At 60.4% G+C, this 17,469-nt stretch overlaps 1 protein-coding gene and 1 long non-coding RNA gene across 4 annotated transcripts; one reads left to right on the top strand and one right to left on the bottom strand.

The window, feature by feature from the left end:
- Nucleotides 1-6,418: 6,418 nt before the first annotated feature.
- Nucleotides 6,419-10,440, bottom strand: HES4 (hes family bHLH transcription factor 4). 2 transcript variants are annotated; one of them, XM_055261931.2, is made up of 4 exons: nucleotides 9,727-10,437; nucleotides 9,546-9,641; nucleotides 9,380-9,467; nucleotides 8,816-9,286 (listed from the first exon to the last, which is right to left on the bottom strand). In XM_055261931.2, the coding sequence occupies exons 1-4, from the start codon at nucleotides 9,832-9,834 to the stop codon at nucleotides 8,913-8,915; spliced, it is 666 nt and encodes a 221-aa protein (XP_055117906.1). In that variant the 5' UTR covers nucleotides 9,835-10,437; the 3' UTR covers nucleotides 8,816-8,912. The 2 variants fall into 2 exon arrangements, with proteins under 2 accessions (XP_055117907.1, XP_055117906.1); XM_055261932.2 differs by lacking the exon at nucleotides 9,546-9,641 and having other exon boundaries at nucleotides 6,419-9,286; nucleotides 9,727-10,440.
- An 18-nt stretch (nucleotides 10,441-10,458) lies between these two features.
- Nucleotides 10,459-17,138, top strand: LOC134735588 (uncharacterized). 2 transcript variants are annotated; one of them, XR_010118815.1, is made up of 3 exons: nucleotides 10,459-11,143; nucleotides 12,113-13,566; nucleotides 13,756-17,138. It is a non-coding gene; the product is annotated as an uncharacterized lncRNA (long non-coding RNA). The 2 variants fall into 2 exon arrangements; XR_010118816.1 differs by having other exon boundaries at nucleotides 12,113-17,138.
- Nucleotides 17,139-17,469: the final 331 nt, after the last annotated feature.

Here is a 17,469-nt window from a genome sequence, read left to right as displayed (position 1 = left end):
GTGAGGGCAGAGCCTCCATAAGCTAAACACCTCTTAAAGGTCCCACCACCCAACACTTCCACATGGGGGATCAAGCTCCCAGCACATAAGCTTTTGGGGCCACATCCAAACAACAGCAGTATCCTACCTAAGAAGGTTTTTGCCCAAGGACTTTCCAAACCCAAGAACATGACAATTTATTGCTACATTTTCTTCTAAAAGTTTTATAGTTGTAACTCTTAACTTATGTCTGTCATCCATTCTGTTTTGTTTTGTTTTATTTTGTTTTTGTTTTTGTTTTTTTGAGATGGAGTCTCAGTCTGTCGCCCAGGCTGGAGTGAAATGGCATGATCTCGGCTCACTGCAACCTCCGCCTCCCGGGTTCAAGCGATTCTCCTGCCTCACCCTTCTGAGTAGCTGGGATTACAGCCACCTGCCACCATGCCCTGCTAACTTCTTGTACTTTTGGTAGACATGGGGCTTCACCATGTTGGCCAGGCTGGTCTCAAACTCCTGACCTCAGACGATCCGGCGTGAGCCACCATGCCCGACCTGTTATTCATTTTGAGTTCACTGTGTTTGTGATGTGAATAAGGCGAGCAGCTTCCCTCACGTGCATGTGGATGTTTGGGTGTCTCAGCACCATTTGTTAAAGACGATTCTTTCCTCCATTGAATTGTCCTGGCACCCGTATTGAAAATCAGTTGACTGTAGGCCGGGCACAGTGGCTCAAGCCTGTAATCCCAACACTTTGGGAGGCCGAGGCAGGAGGATCACTTGAGGTCAGGAGTTCGAGACCAGCCTGGCCAACATAGTGAAACCCTGTCTCTACTAAAAATACACAAATTAGCCACGCGTGGTGACGGGTGCCTGTAGTCCCAGCTACTTGGGAGGCTGAGGCACAAGAATCGCTTGAGCCCAGGAAGCGGAGATTGCGGTGACCCGAGATCACGCCACTGCCCTCCCGAGACTCCATCTCAAAAAAACAAGTTTCGTTTTTGTATTGTTCATTGCCAGTGTGAAGAAATACAATTGATTTTTGAAATGTTGGTCTTGTGTCCTCCAAGAATTCTATACCTTTCTGTACCTGTTTATTAGTTCTAATAATTTTTTCAGTGGCTTCCTTCGGATTTTCTATATATGAGATCATGCCATCTGAAAAGTTTCACATCTTTTTCTTTTTTTTTTTTTTTGAGACAAGATCTCACCCCGTCACCCAGGGTGGAATGCAGTGGTGCAATCTCTGCCTCCTGGGCCTAAGCAATCATCCCACCTCAACCTGCAGAGTAGCTGGGACTGCAGGTGCATGCCACTATGCCCGGCTGATTTTTGCATTTTTTTCCTTTTCTTGGTAGAGACAGGGTCTCACTATGTCGCTCAGGCTTGTCTTGAACTCTTGGGCTCAAGCGATCCTCCCGCCTTGGCCTCCCAAAGTGCTGAGATCACATGAAGGTGTGAACCACTGTGCCTGGCCCTGGATGCCTTTTATTTCATTTTCATTCTCATTTTCTTTTCTTTTTTCTTTTTTTTTCTTTGAGATGGAGTTTCATTCTTGTTGCCCAGGCTGGAGTGCAATGGCACAATCTCAGCTCACCACAACCTCCACCTCCCAGGTTCAAGTGATTCTCCTGCCTCAGCCTCCCGAGTAGCTGGGATTACAGGCGCCCGCTACCACGCCAGACTAATTTTGTATTTTTAGTAGAGATGGGGTTTCTCCATGGTGGCCAGGCTGGTCTTGAACTCCCGACCTCAGGTGATCCGCCTGCCTCAGCCTCCCAAAGTGCTGGGATTACAGGCGTGAGCCACCGTGCCCGGCCTCTTTTATTTCATTTTCTTTCCTAATTGCTCTGGCAGGAACTTCCTAGAATGTCAAAAGTAAGAGGCAGGAGTGAGCATTGTTGTTTCATCACGGCATTTTGTCAACGTGATTACGACGCTCTGGGAGTCTCCATCCAGGTTCTTGTGCTGAGCGGCTCCTTGGATCAGTGGGTTTATGGTTCCCGTCAAGCTTGGGAAAACTCCAGTCATTATTTCTTCAGCTATTTTACCTTCTTCCCCTCTTCTGGGACCAACTCCAGTTAAACGTATGTTAGGCCACTCAACGTTGCCTCACAGCTCACCATTCTATTTCTCTGTTTTTTAGTTGTTTTTTTTTTTTTTTTTTCCGAGACAGAGTCTTGCTCTGTTGCCCAGGCTGGAGTGCAGTGGCATGATCTTGGCTCACTGCAGGCTCTGCCTCCTGGGTTCAAGCAATTCTCTGCCTCAGCCTCCCAAGTAGCTGAGATTACAGGTCCCTACCACCACGCCTGGATAATTTTTTTTTTTTTTTGTATTTTTTGTAGAGATGGGGTTTCACCGTGTTGGCCAGGCTGGTCTTGAATGCCTGACCTTGTGATCCGCCCACCTCGGCCTCCCAAAGTGCTGGGATTACAGGCATGACCCACCGCGCCTGGCCTGTTTTTAAAATGTTTTATTTTAAATAGTTTTTATCGTTATAGTTTCGGGTTGACTACTGTTTTCCTTTCCAGTGTCTAACCTGTTGGTACTTCCACCCAGTGCATTTTTCAAATCACCCATCATCATTTTCATCTCTAGAAGTTCCCCGTTGGGATTTTCGTACCTTCAAAATCCCTAACGCATTCGATATTTCCTCTAGCTTCCGCTTTTCTAGTTTATTTCTGTTTTTGTTTAGAGATGAGATCTCGCTTTGTTGCCCAGGCTGGCCTTGGCATCTTGAGTAGCTGGGACTACAGGCACACACAACCACCTGGAATAGCTTCTTGAATATCTGGAGTAAGTTGTAGCAGGGGCTTTCATACCCTTGTCTGGGAATTCTATCATCTCTAACATGGCTGGAATCTTCCTGTCCATGTGGGGAGGGTCCTGTGCCCATCGTCTGGGGAGGGTCCCTATGTCCATGTGGGGAGGGTCCCTGTGTCCATCATCTGGGGAGCATCCTGTGTCCATCCTCTGGGGAGGGTCCCTGTGTCCATCATCTGGGGAGGGTCCCTGCGTCCTTCATCTGGGGAGGGTCCCTACGTCCATCATCTGGGGAGGGTCCCTGCGTCCTTCTTCTGGGGAGGGTCCCTGCGTCCATCCTCTGGGGAGGGTCCCTGTGTCCATCCTCTGGGGAGGGTCCCTGTGTCCATCCTCTGGGGTGGGTCCCTGTGCCCATCCTCTGGGGAGGGTCCCTGTGTCCATCCTCTGGGGAGGGTCCCTGTGTCCTTCATCTGGGGAGGGTCCCTGTGTCCTTCATCTGGGGAGGGTCCCTGTGTCCATCCTCTGGGGAGGGTCCCCTGTGTCCATCCTCTGGGGAAGGTCCCTGTGTCCATCATCTGGGGAAAGTCCCTGTGTCCATCCTCTGGGGAGGGTCCCTGTGTCCATCATCTGGGGAGGGTCCCTGTGTCCATCCTCTGGGGAGGGTCCCTGTGTCCATCCTCTGGGGAGGGTCCCTGTGTCCATCACCTGGGGAGGGTCCCTGTGTCCTTCATCTGGGGAGGGTCCCTGTGTCCATCATCTGGGGAGGGTCCCTGTGTCCTTCATCTGGGGAATGTCCTTGCCTGAGTGCCAGGAAGGGGGGACACTCTCACTGTAACATCAGCTGAGATCCTTCATGCTTTCATTGTTGCCCCCACATGGAGATAGCATTTGCCCCAAGGATTTCTGTCAAGCAGGTGACAGCCTTCTGCCTGCAACCTGCTTGATAACATTAAACCCCTGGCTTGGTCAGGAAAAGTCCAGCCGAAATCCCACATAGTAGATTCATTGGCCACCTCCTGGAGTGCTGCTCTCACCCCTTCCCCAACAAAACAGCTTCCTGGGGATGTGCTGATGGAGCTTCCTCTTTTCCTAAAGCCAAACTGGAGAAACAGAAGGCGCACAACGACATGATGTCGTGGCCCCCAGGCGTCTCCGCCGACAGCTCTTGCCTCCTCCCGGTGCATTTGAAGGAGGAAGTTTGGCCAGAGCCAGCAGAGCATCCCTGACCGGGGCTGGGAGGGCCAAGACGGAGGGTACCACTGGGTCTGGGGCTTAAGAGGCCATGGTTGGGGGGATCGGCAGCTGGAGGGTCCCATGCTGGAGCACAGCCAGCCCTGCCATCTGCTGTGTTTGGCACACGCCACGGTCAGTGATACGGTTTGGATCTGTGTCCCCACCCAAATCTCATGCCGAACTGTGATCCCCAGTGTTGGAGGTGGGGCCTGGTGGGAGGCATGGACCATGGGGGCGGGTTTCTCATGAACGGTTTAGCACCATCCCCCCGCCGTGGTACAGTCCTTAGGTTAGTAAGTGAGCTCACAGGAGATCTGGTGTTTAAAAGTGGGTGGCGCCCCACCCCCCACCCCCTCTCCCTCCTGCTCTGGCCAGGTGACCTTCCTGCTCCCTCTTCTCCTTCTGCCAGGATTGGAAGTTTCCTGGGGCCTCCCCAAAAGCTGAGCAGGGCCAGACGCGGTAGCTCATGCCTGTAATCCCAGCACTTTGGGAGGCCGAGGTGGGTGGATTGCTTGAGGTCAGGAGTTCAAGACCAGCCTGAACAACATGGTGAAACCCCATCCCTACTAAAAATACAAAAATTAGCCGGGCGTGGTGGCGCATGCCTGTAATCCCAGCTACTCAGGAGGCTGAGGCAAGAGAATTGCTTGAACCCAGGAGGCTGAGGTTGCAGTGAGCTGAGATCATGCCACTGTACTCCAGCCTAACAGAGCAAGACAGTCTCAAAAAAAAAAAAAAAAAAAAAAAAAGCTGAGCAGGTGCCAGCACCATGCTACCTGTGCAGCCTGCAGAAGCACAAGCCAATTAAGCCTCTTTTCTCTCCCCCAGGCTGGAGTGCGGTGGTAAGATCTCTGCTCACTGCAGCCTCCACCTCCTGGGATCAAGCGATTCTCCTGCCTCAACCTCCCGAGTAGCTGGGACTACAGGCACCGCCATCAAGCCCGGCTGATTTTTGTATTTTTAGTAGAAACGGGGTCTCACCATGTTGGCCAGGCTGGTCTTGAACTCCTGACCTCAGGTGACCCACCCGCCTGGGCCTCCCAAAGTGCTGGGATTCCAGGCATGAGCCACTGTGCCCAGCCTACAGGCAACTGATTTTTCAACACAGGTGCCAAGACAATTCAATGGAGGAAAGAAAGGTCTTTAACAATCACACCACTGCACTCCAGCCTGGGCAACACAGTGAGACTCCATCTCAAAAAAAAAGCAACTGACAAATAGAAGAAGAGTGAGCTGTGGGACAACTTCAACTGATATACACATAATTGGAGTCAGTCCCAGAAGAGGAGAGCTGCCCCAGCTCTGCCTGTCCCTACCCCCAGGGTCCCCCACACCCGTTGCCCTGTCCAGGTCAGAGTGAGCCCAACAGCTCAGACACCACTGCCTTCCTCTGCCCACAACCTTCCTCTCTCCACGCTCCATGTTGAGCTTATAGGCTGAGCGTAAGTTCATTCTCACATTGCTACAAAGAAACGCCTGAGAGTGGGCCGGGTGCAGTGGCTCAAGCCTGTAATCCCAGCACTTTGGGAGGCCGAGACAGGCAGATTCCTTGAGGTCAGAAGTTCGAGACCAGCCTCGCTTCAACAAGGTGAAACCCCGTCTCTACTAAAAATACTAAAATTAGCCAGGCATGATGGTGGGTGCCTGTAATCCCAGCTACTTGGGAGTCTGAGGCAGAAGAATCGCTTGAAGCCGGGAGGCGGAGGTTGCAGTGAGCCGAGATTGCGCCACTGCACTCCAGCCTGGGTGACAGAGACTCTGTCTAAACAAAACAAAACCCAACCTAACAAAGAAAACCTTACTACAAAGCTATAGTCATCAAGAAGACAGTGTGATTGATAATAGGACAAGGATAGATGTATTGATCGATGGAAAAGAATTGAGGGTTCAGAAATAGGTCCTCACATTTACAGTCAACGGATTTTTTTTTTTTTTTTTTTCTCTGAGACAGGGTCTCACTCTCAGCCCATCACCTTGGCAGGACTCTACCGACCCAGCAGACCACTGGACCCTCAGGACACTGAGGTGTGAATGCCAGGAGGGGCCGGTGGGACATCAGGGAGGCTGCCAATCCAGGGCCCTTGCCCTGGCTGCGTCCGAGGTGGGTACAGCCCTGGGGCTCCAGGGGTCAGTGGGGGCAGCAGCCAGGCATGGTGAGGAGACAGTCCTGGAGCCAGGGGAGCCAGAGGAGGCTGGGACCCAGGTGAGCACAGGGACCTGGTGGGGCGAGCTTCGGCCTCACGTCTCACAAGCCCCGGCTCCAGGCAGCCCCACCCCACCCCCATCCCTAACTTCCTGGCGCCTGGAGTTCATGGGCCTGGCCTAGACTTCTGTCACCATAGGGACTGAGGTTCTCCAGATTTCAAAAGCCTGTGATCTGTGGTTGTGTTACCCCGTTCACCCCACAGCAGACAAGCCCAGACACACACGGCCCAGACACCACAGAGGCAAAGGAATTCAGCAAACATTTATTGACCCTTGGTCCTCATCAAGGAGGCAGTGGGAGATGAACTGGAAGTGACTAGGGGCCGCCAGCCACACCTCCTCCACCGAGAAGACGACTTTCATCTATTATTCAGCAGAAAACCAAAAGCCAAGATAAAAATCACTGGGGAGGGGCAGGGACGGGGGACTGGGCCAGACCCCAGCTGCTGAGTGGCCGCCACCTGAGGTGGGGAGGGGCAGGAAATGTCTGGAAGGTAGAGAGGGCAGAAAGGACCCCTGCAGGAGGAGGAACCCCACGTCTGGGGCCACAGGACGCAGGGTGGGGAGGGAGAAAGGACCCCCCATGTGAGGGGGCACCCCACGTCTGGGGCCACAGGAAGCAGGTTCTGGCGGGCGTCCTGGCTGGGTGTAGGCAGAGGCTGGCTCCCCGAGGCCCGGGGGGGGATCTGAGAAGGGGGTAGCCTGAGGGGGAGCCCAGGACAGCCCCTGTGCTGCCGGTCCAGCCTGGCCCCTCAGGCTGTGTTTCCTGAGACCTCCCTAGTCTAACCCAAACCTCCCAGCTCTGTCATTCAAATGGATGGACTAGGTCCCTGCAGGTCCATTTCCCTGTTTTCGGTGCTGAGGACAGAGCTTCGAGCTTCCGGACAGACTCGGCCTTTGCCCTCTGGAGCCCCGTCCAGCTGGGCCCAGATGATACACCGAGCCTGCGGCCGATGGGATGGACCACAAGTTAGGAGGAAAGTCAGGGGAGAAGCCGGGGGCAGGTGGTGTGGAGCACAGAGGAACCCAGACTGCGAAGGGACTGCCCGAGGACTGTGATTCCCCCTAACCTGAGTGGTCCCTGGACAGCTATGCAGGGCCCTTTAGCCACAGTGGAGGGGGCATTCAAGGCCAGAGCCTGGTGGAGAGATGCCCTGCCCTCTTAGGACCCACAGCCCAGGTGACTTTGTGGGGTGCCCCTCCTGCCCCGAGCTCCTCCCCACACTCCCAGCTTCGCTGCCCCAGGCCCTCCTTCCCCTTCTGCACTGATGCCTTCTCTGCGCGGCTCCCCTCCCCCGGCCACGCTGAGCTTCCAGCTGCCCCCAAGAAGACCGTCCCTTCCCGTGCTGAGGCGGCCTCCCTCACAGGGTCTCAAGCTCCCAGGGAAAAGGGCTACTTTGAGGCTTCCCTGGGACCAGGACCCCCGGGGTAGGACTGATGGTGGGACCAAGCGTGGGGCCCCCAGCCCGATGCTACCCCGCCCAGGGTCACTGGCCTGGCCCTCGCAATTCTGGGAGGGGGCAGGGCAGCCAGGGGCCAGGGGTGGCCTGACTTGCCAGGCCTGGGAGGCTCCTACGAGCTGTGCACGGCTGCGTCCTGGAGGGCCCGGGGGCTCCTGATGGAGGCACAGACTGGAGCCTTGGAGGGCCAGCGCTGGTGGGACGGCTCACTCGCCTCCCGTGGGCCCCGGTGAACTCGGCCCCAGTTGGGAAATGGCCCTCGGTGCGGCTCAGAGGGAGACTCGAACTGCGCCGGACCCCCCCGAACACAGGACCGGGATAGCGACCGCGGCGGTGGTTCAGGGGAGCGGGATGGCGACCGCGGCGGTGGTTCAGGGGACCGGGATGGCGACCGCGGCGGTGGTTCGGGGGAACCTCCGGCGCTGCCTGGCAACTCGGTGGTCGACAACTGCACGTGCTCAGGGCTATGAGGGAGGAGCCCCCAGTCCTCACCCACTGGGGAGGCGGAACCTCCCTACCGGGGCAGGGGAGGCTGCGGGCAGGGCCGACGCCCTCGGCCCCGGCACTCGGTGGCCGCAGCCCAGCTCGGACGCGCGCGCGCTCCCGCCGGGCCCTCCCCGCACAGACGCCTGGGGGAGGGGTCTGCGGTGGGCACCGGCAGCTCTGCACTTCCCAGGAGAACCCAGCGGGGGACTTCAGGGCCAAGGGCGGCCGCCCTGATCCCAGCGCGGCTCAGGACCGCAGCCTCCGCCTTCCGCGGTCCAGGGACTGGGAGTCGGGAAGGGGGCCTCTGAAAAGCAACTTGCCCGGCGATGCTGCGCGACCGCCTTCCAGCACCGGGAAGATTCTGGGCACTCAGGGACGTTCAGCTTCCCACCTGGGCCTCCGGGGGTCCCCTCACAACCGCCACCGCAGAGCGAGGCAAACCCAACGCAAGGGCAGAGAGCGCGTGCGCGTGCGGGGCTGCAGGGATGCGAAAGGGAGAGCCGCGGAGGGGATGGGAGGGCGCGGAGCGGAGGGGGTTGCCCTCAGCCCGCCCCCCGGGCCCGCCCGACGCCCCCAGCCACCTGCGGACCGCGGCCTTGGGAGTAGGGCGGGACCCAGGCGCGGCGTGGCTGCGGGGCGCTCCCAAAGTCAACTCTTCACCAAGACAAAAAAGGAAAACTCGTGACGCGGACTCTGGAATAATAAATACGTATTCTCTGCTGCAGTCTTGGCAAAGGCCGCGGCCCTAGAACGGGGCGCCGCCTCCGATGCAGTCCCAGGGCCACAGCCTCAGCGCAGCCATGGCCTCCAGGGGCCCCCCGGGCCCTGCGGCCCCGCCCTGGGGGCGGCGGGCAGCCCCCTGGTCAGACCCGGCAGCAGCGGCGGCGCGAGCAGAGGCAAGGGGCCACCAAGCGATGGCAGCAGCGGGCGGCCCGCGTAAACCTCGGGCGCTGGGGCCTCTGCGAGGGCAGCCGGGGACAGCGAGGCCGGGCGGCGGGAGGGTTCCAGCTGGCGCAGGCAGGCTGCCAGGTGGCCCAGCAGGCGGGAGCGCACGTCTGCCGGGACGCCCTCGCAGCCGGCCAGAAAGCGGTTCACCTCCGCCAGACACTCGTGGAAGCCGGCGCGGTACTTGCCCAGGACGGCGGGGTCGGCGCTGAGCGCGGCTGCGGGAGCGACACGGGAGGAGAGGTCGGTGCCGGGTCCCGGGGGTCCCGCGCCCTCCCCCAGCCTCCAAGCCGCCGCCGCCCGCGCCTCACCCGTCACCTGCACGCGACGCAGGCTCCGCAGGTGTCTCACGGTCATCTCCAGGATGTCCGCCTTCTCCAGCTTCGAGTGGCGGGAGCTCTGGGGGCGGGGATGGGCGGGAGGTCCAGGTCACCTGCGCCCCAGACTCCGGGTCTCGGGCCTTCGCCCCCGACTTACCTCTTTTCTGAGGGCGTCCAGGATGAGGGTTTTGAGCTGAGCGAGGCTCTCGTTAATGCGCGCTCGGCGCCGCTTCTCCATGACTGGCTTGGAGGACTGCGGGTCGGGCACCGGCTGAGTCCCGCGTTCCTCCGTCCCTCCCGCCCCCGGTCGCCCCCCTCACGCCCGGCCGGGACCCCACCTTGCGGTGCTCAGCAGCGCTCCTGGGCTTGTCTGGGGTCCGGCTGGCGCTGGCTGGCGCTCCTGCCATCGGCGAGGCGCTCGGTTTCCCCGGCGTGTCTGCGGCCATGGTGCGCCCCGCGCCTCCCCGTGCCGGGTGGAGCACGCGGCCGGGGACCACGGGCGGGCTGGCGGGCGAGCGGCGAGCGCGCGGCTATCCGAGCCCCTCCGGCGGGTCCCGGCTCCAGGCCCGCGCACGCCTCAGGCCGTTCCCCTATTTAAGGCCTCGCCGCCGCGGGGTGTGTGAACCCTGCTCCGCATTCTTTCCCACACTCGCTCCAGCCAATCGGCGGCCGCGCTCCTCCCTCCGCTGTCAGTCACGCCTCGGCTCCGGGCTCGGCCTCCGCGGGCGACAAAGGCATGCGGGGCCCCCCGCCCGGCGCCCCCCTCCGACACCTCTGGGGCCAGGGCCGGGTGATCCCGCGCCCCCCAATGCAGTCAGGGCCGAGCAGCGCTCCGGGAGGGGCCGCTGGCGGCGAACGGGGACCGGGACCCCCGGGGCTGGGCGGAGTCTCGGGGCTCACTCTCCAGCCCAGGGCTCCGGGAGCCGGGGCTGGACGGAGCTGGGGCTGGCCGCGCGGGAAGTCGGGAAGGAAATTTCCCCAGTGGCGCAGGGTCCGGCGGCGCCGAGGGGTGGGCGAGCCTCGGTCTCGAGCCTCTTGGCTTCCTCCGCCCGCCCCCCCTCCGGTCCCGGTTTGGGCCCTGCTCGGTCTCCGAGTTTGATCCGACACCGGCTCGGCCTCCGGGCGTCCCACCCTCAGGTGTGCGGCCTGGAGCACGGAGGGCTGGAGAAAGCCTTGGGAGCGACAGAGCCGGGGGAAGGTCGGCGGCCGGGTCGGCAGGCGGGAGGGCAGAGTGAGCGGACGGCGAAGGGGAGCACGGGTGACCCCGCAGAGCAGGGCCGGTGATGGCGCGGGCCGGGCAGGACCACGAGAAGCAGAACGTGCGCGTGACGCGGGCGGGCTGGTGATGTCACCAGGCACCCGGGGCGATGACGCAAGCCTGCTGGGATGACGTCATTTGGCCCATGTCGCCACGTGTTTCCAGGTGACCCGCTAGCAAACTCAGCAGCAGCAAAGTGGGGCTCACAGAAAAATGAGGGGCCACTGTTAATATAACTGCAAAGGGGCAGGATGCGTAAAACGGCTGTGGTTATTTTCGTGTTTGCTGTTTTTATTTCGAATGCCGCTGCGGGGCACGCTGGTCCTTTCCGCACTCGGGGTCCCCGGCGGCCTCACGCGTCCGTGCAGCGGAGGCTTCCTGAGCCCCCTGGAGAGCCGGGCCTGGGCCCGGATGTGGAGACCCTCCCGGGCTTTTAATCCGGGCAGGAGGCAGATGGCAGGCTCAGCAGTCACGCCGTTGTAAGAGAACCGAATTAGGTGGGTGGCCTGGGTGGACAAAAGCCTTCTTTCCGTCGGGTGGTCCCAAAGGCTTCTGCGGGGTGGGGGGTCCTCAGGGGGGAAGCCTCAAGGGAGGGCGTGGCATTCCCAGGGTGCCAAGGGGGCGCAGGGGCGAGGGAAGTGGGGAGGGGGAGCTGGGCCAGCGAGAACCGGGAGCTTCTGGTCGGGGAGGGGGTCGGGGAACATTTTGGGGAGCTTTTCTGAGCCAGGGAGTCAGCTGATTGGCAGGTTCGCCCCTGCCCGGGCACCTGGACCCGGGGTTTCTGTCCGGAAGCCTCCCCTCCCCTCGGACCCCACGTCTAATCTGGCCCCAAGCAAAGTCCTGCGGCCCACGCGGGAAGGCGCCCTCTTCACGGCGCTGACCCCGGCCCTCCGCGGTCCCCCTGAGGCGCCCCCCACACCCCGCCGCTTGCACAGGGGCGCGCGCCTCTGGGGGGCTGCGAGGCCGGAGCGGGGGTGGCGCCCTCTCTGCCGAGAGGCTGTCCGCGCCCCTCGCCGACTGGGGAAAGCCGCGGGGGCTGGGCGGGCGTCTCGCAGGTGGCCCCGCGAGCACTTAAACCCCGGCAGCGCCCAGTGGAACCCGGCTCTCCTGCCCCGACTTCTCTGCGCGGGCCTGGGCGCTGGAGAGGCTCGGACCGGCCTCGTGGCCCAGGAGGTGGTGTGGATGGTGTCCCTGTCCCGCGTCCCGCCCCGCGTCCCTCCCCGGCCTGAGCGCTGGGCCAAGGCGGGAAGGCCCGCGAGCGCCCCCGGTGGCCGCAGTCGCCGCCGCCTCCTGCTGGGGGTCATCCCGGGGGAGCTGCCGGCCTGAATCTCCCCAGCCCCTGGGCCCGGACTTGGGAAGGGATTTGGGGGGGCTCTGGGCCTCCCCCATTCCCCAGACAGGCAGGGAGTTCAGGATGGAAGGAGGGGCCTGAGGATCGTTTTTTTATTTTTTTTGTTGTTTTGTAGAGACGCGGATCTCCCTATGTTGCCCAGCCTGGTCTTGAACTCCTGGCCTGAGATGATGCTCCTGCCTCGGCCTCCCAACGTGCTGGGACTACAGGCGTGAACCTCCTCCCTGCCAAGCATGGCTGGGGCTGATCTTTCCCTCACTGGTTGTTAGATGGGCTCACTTCCCTTCCTTGTACCTGTTTCCTCATCTGTAAAAGGGAGCTAACTTTTTTTTTTTTTTTTTGAGGCTGAGTCTCGCTCTGTTGCCCAGGCTGGAGTGCAGTGGCACCACAACCTTTGCCTCCCGGGTTCAAGCGATTCTCCTGCCTCAGCCTTCCAAGTAGCTGGGATTACAGGCGTGCACCACCATGCCTCGCTAGTTTTTTGTATTTTTAGTAGAGACGGGGTTTCACTATGTTGGCCAGGCTGGTCTTAATAGGAGACTCTACTTTTTTTTTTTTTTTTTTTTGAGACGGAGTTTCACTCTTGTCGCTCAGGCTGGAGTGCAGTGGCACGATCTCGGCTCACCACAACCTCTGCCTCCTGGATTCAAGCGATTCTCCTGCCTCAGCCTCTGGAGTAGCTGGGATTACAGGCATGTGCCGCCACACTTGGCCAATTTTTGTATTTTTAGTAGAGATGTGGTTTCTCCATGTTGGTCAGGCTGGTCTCAAACTCCCCATCTCAGGTGATCCACGCGCCTCAGCCTCCCAAAGTGCTGGGATTACAGGTGTGAGCCACTGTGCCTGGCCAGGAGATTCTACTTTTAAAGCCACTGATGGTGTCCAGCTCATAGTGAGCACCCATGCCCATCTGCCAGGGTTCCTGCCCCGGGCAGCAGGTGGGGTCCTCGCTGAGCAGAGGCAGGAGGGGACACCAGCACTTGCCTCTGCTCTCTTGGAGAGGAAGAGACCCCCCCACCCCCCATCCCCCACCAGGGAGCCTACTCCAGGGTCTCCGGGCCTGTGTTCCTCCCACTGTCTTTGCCACAGGACAGCTCCCGTCTGTGTGTCTGTCTCTCTGGGTCTGTGCCCTTGGCCTCTGACGGTCCCCTCCCTACCTCTCGAATCTGGCCTTGATTTGTGGTAGGGGCCTCAGGGTTCCTGAGGGCCTTGGGGTTCCCTTGCTCCGAGTGTGGGGGTGGATCCTGGGCTGCAGCCCGGGATGGTGCTGACGCCCGGGTTGGGGGCAGGTTGCGTTTTTCAGAGATGGCCGTGGCAGTATCTCCCATCCCTATACCTTGAAATGCCTTCTACATGAGACTCTGTGACAGCCTCGGCCAGGAAGAATGGGGTGTTTGGCAGGACGTGACTTCTGAGGCTGACTTGGAAGCCATGCGTATCTCGCTGTCCTGGGACAGTCGCTCTTGGAACCAGCTGCCGTGCTGGGAGGGAGCACGCCCGGGCCTCAAGGAGAGACCCCGTGGAGGAACCGGCATCGGATTCCAGACTCCTGAGCAGCTTCCGGCCCAGGTCCCAGCGCCCCGTTCCAAGCCGCCCGCACACAGTAGGGTGCTTGCTGAGCGTACTGTTTTGGGGTGGTTTGTGGTGCGGCACTCAAAACTGGAATAGTGGAGGTGGGCTGGGCCCTGACCCAGGGAGAGTGACCCTTCCCTCCTCACCCCTGCTCACTCCTCACTGGTCCCTTCCTTTCTCCCACAGAGGCAGAGGCTCAGCGACTTCCCCACCCCTCCTCCCCATCTAACGGGTGCTTCTCCGGAGCCACTGAAATCCAGCCGACCTCCTGGCCCTGAGTGGGTCAAGCTCCAAACGGCGGGGGGCCCCGGGGCATCTGCATGGCCCTGTGTTAGCTAAGAGGGGTGACTGATGAGGACATTCACACGCCACTGGGGAGCCTGTGGGGAAAACCGGGGTGTCTTCTAGGCTGGACCTGGAGGGCCTCATTCTTGTGGGGGGGTCTCCTCACATTGGGCCACTGTGGCCGCACTCCATGACCCCAGCCAGTGTCCCCAAAAGGCCTGCGAGGTGCTGGCCATGACCTCCCCTCCCAATCTCTGACCCAGAGGTGGCGGCTGCCATCTCACCATGGGCCTCAGCACCCCCCTCACACACCGACTCCTGAAATCAGAGACCTGTAGCCACCCCTGCAGGCGGTCCTCAGTGTGGTCCCCAACTCCTGCCCAGGGCAGCGGGCTGTGCACTCAGGGAGCTCAGGCCAAAGCCACCGAGGAACCAAGGCTGGGGCTGGCGTGGGTTTCTCTCCCGGAGAGCTGAGGTGGGCGCAGAGCTGTTCCTGGGTGTTTGCTGGGATTGTAGTGATAGAAGGCCAGGGCTGCAGGAATCCAGGCTGCAGGAGAGAGACCAGGACTCAGGCAGAAGCAGCAGCACCAGGCTGGTGCCACTGCCACCCCACCTGCATGCCTTCTCAGCAGCGGTGGGAGCTGTGTCTCCAAGCAGGATGGTGCTGGAGTCTCCCCATCCTGCCTGTCTGGGATGCCCTCCCAGCCCGTTCCTGCTCCCGGCAGGCACTGCTTTTCTCTCTGCTGCACCAGGACGAGGTTGGTGCCCTTGTCCCTCCTCACCGGCACTCCCACCCTTTTCCACCAAAACCACCCCCACTTTGTGACCAGACCTCACTGTGTTGAAGTCATAGGCACCCCTTTCCTGCAGGAGGGGACACCTGCTCCCTGTCACTCTCCCGGCCATGCCTTCAAAATCCACACCGGCAATTCTCCAACTTTGACTTCCTCTCCTTCAGGGGTCCTGTTCCCTCCCCACTTAACCACTGGGTCCTTTCTCCCAACTGCACCCCTCCACGGTCCAGCCTTTCCACTCTCTCTGCCCACCTCCCAGCTCCCGGCTCTGCTGTCCGCCAGCCCTGAGATCTACAGTCTTTGTGCACGGCCTGCATCTGCGGCTTCCTCATCCCGTCTGTTCTCCTCTTCTTATCAAGAGAAGCCTATCTGGCCGGCCATTGTGTCTGCCCCTCACCCTCCCTTCCTCCTGTTCATGTGGGCAGACCACAGCCCGTGTGGAATCCCGACCTTCTTGGTGGCTTAAGCACCACCTGCCTATTCTTTCCGTAGCAGGGATCAGGGTGGTGCCAGCGGCTTCCTGGGGCCTCACACAGCCCACAGCCCTGGGCCAAGGTCAGCTGGGTGGGAAGGGCCCAAGTGGAGCCATGCTGGACACCCGGGGCTGCTGTCCCTCGGCTGCCGAGCTCTCTGTCAGAGCCTTGCGGCCTGGAATCCTACCCACCCTCGGTCAGCTTCCTCATAACATGGCCAGCGTTCCAGGAGGGCGAAGTGGAAGCCTAGGGACTCTTGAGGCCAGGGTCCAGAACGCACATGGTAAAATCTCCACCACTTTCCATTGGCCAAAGCAAGTCACAGCAGCCAGATTCCAGAGGAGTCGAAGAACACACTGACCCCTCCTCCCCTCCACCGCCTGCCTCTGCCCTCCCCTCGCAGGGGCAGGGCTGCCTGATGAGCCCCCTGGGTTTATCTGCCCTGCTGGCTCTGGGAAGGCCGGGATGAAAGTGTCATTTAGTGGCAGGGACTTTAGGGAGCCTGGTATGGCCAAGCCCTAGCCCCCTGCAGCAGTGCCCCCCGCAGCAGTGCCCCCAGGACAGCTGGGCCTGGGTCTCCAGTGGGTTGGAGTTTTCTGAAGGCGGCTGTGGGTCGACCTGGCACCCGGTGACTGCCCCAGGCGGAGGGCCATGCATGGCCCAGCGCGGGGGCCCTGCCCATGGCCGTGTTGGGTCAGGTGTCCGGCTCCGGGCTTCTGGGCTCCCTGCTACCCAAAGATGTGCAGCTCCTGAGTCCCTTGCCAGGTCCTTTAAGTCTAAGAGGGTCCCTCTTGTCCAGTGCGCCAGGCTCCACCTACCCCCGACCCCTCCCCAGCTGAGTGCCTCCTCCTGGCTGGAACAGCAGCCCTCCCTGGTCATGCACCTGCCCCTCCACTGTGTCCTCCCTGACGCAGCCAGAGGCGTGCTTCTAACCTGCAGAACCCTCCCTGGGGGCCAAGCCCACCAGACGCCAGGTGGCTCTGAGTGGCCCACTGGGACTGCCATGTGGAGTGGGACCCTCTGCTCTGTCCCAGGTCCTGCTGTCCCAGGAAGCCCTTACAGGGGGCTGTAGCTGGGAGGTGACATGCCTGCCAAGTGGGTGGGGAGGCTCTGGCCCAGTAAGATGGGATCCAGCAGTGCGAGATGGTGGCCCAGGTCAGGTGGTGGCAGCTCGGCCTTCTTGGTCCCAGGTGGAGAGACAGGGTGAGGCTCCTCCCCATGGGATCTGGAGGGGAGGGGCTGCCTGTGTAATCAGCCCAGCCTCGGACGTCAACAATCCATGTTTCTCGGGAAAGGCGGCCAGCCCGGGCCTCGGACGTCAACAGTCCCCGTTTCTCAGGACAGGCGGCCAGCCCGGGCCTCGGACGTCGACAGTCCCGGTTTCTCGGGAAAGGCGGCCAGCCCAGAGTCTCCAGTGACACATTTCTGGGTCATCATCCACTGGCCACAGGGAATCACAGGCTCAGTGTGACTTTCTCAGAGCGCCGTGGTGCACCTGTGGGGTTTCCCAGCCCATCCTGTCCTGTGGGACCAGGCGGAGGCCCAACCGTGTCTTCAGAGTGACCTTCGAGCTCTAACCAAAGTCCACGTGTTATCAGGAGCCATGAGTCAATCAGATGTCATCCAGGGCGGCGGCTGAGGAGTGGTGACTGGCCAGATGGGAAGGCAGGGAAGGGTCTGGATTTCAATGAGAGCGAAGGAGTGGGCAGCAGACTGGTAGACTCCTCCAGATGGATGAGGCCAGACCCCTGCAACAGCCGATCTGAGCAAGGCTCTAGCCTCCCTGGGAGTCGAGGGCAACAAATCAGCCCTGCACCTGGCCCAGGCCTCAGACCCTGACGGGGCTCAGCCACCTGAGATCACCCTGGCTCTGCAGGAAGGCAGGAAGCTTTGGCGTGATCCTCCACGGGTGAGGATTACGTAGAGATGTGTGGAAACGCCACGAAGCACAAAGACTCGTGTCTGACGGGTTGCCAGGTGCCTACATCAGAGCTCATTAAATTACACATTAAATAGATGCAGCTTGTGTGTGTCAATCACACCTAATTCAAGTCGTAAAAAATCAGACTCAGAGTTTTTACACTTGAGAGTGTTTTAGCAGATGCGCCTCAAGATTCTAAATTCAAATGCACACTGAATAAAACATTTAGGTTTATCGCCGGGCATGGTGGCTCACACCTGTAATCCCAGCCATTTGGGAGGCTGGGGTGGGAGCATCACCTGAGGTCAGGAGTTGGAGACCAGCCTGGCCAACGTGGTGAAACCCCGTCTCTACTAAAAATACAAAGATTAGCTGGGTGTGGTGCACGCGCCTGTAATCCCAGCTACTCAGGAGGCTGAGCCAGGAG

This window comes from Symphalangus syndactylus, chromosome 22 (assembly GCF_028878055.3).
Source record: "Symphalangus syndactylus isolate Jambi chromosome 22, NHGRI_mSymSyn1-v2.1_pri, whole genome shotgun sequence".
NCBI classification, from domain to species: domain Eukaryota; kingdom Metazoa; phylum Chordata; class Mammalia; order Primates; family Hylobatidae; genus Symphalangus; species Symphalangus syndactylus.
Note: the sequence above shows the minus strand (reverse complement) of the source record. Positions and strands in the feature narration are given on the sequence as shown.

Coding starts and splice junctions, on each gene's coding strand:
- HES4 (XM_055261931.2), bottom strand. CDS start 9,834: ATGGCCGCAGACACGCCGGGGAAACCGAGCGCCTCGCCGATGGCAGGA. Junction 9,468..9,545: donor TGGACGCCCTCAGAAAAGAG/GTAAGTCGGGGG, acceptor CCCCGCCCCCAG/AGCTCCCGCCACTCGAAGCT. Junction 9,287..9,379: donor GCGTCGCGTGCAGGTGACGG/GTGAGGCGCGGG, acceptor TCGCTCCCGCAG/CCGCGCTCAGCGCCGACCCC.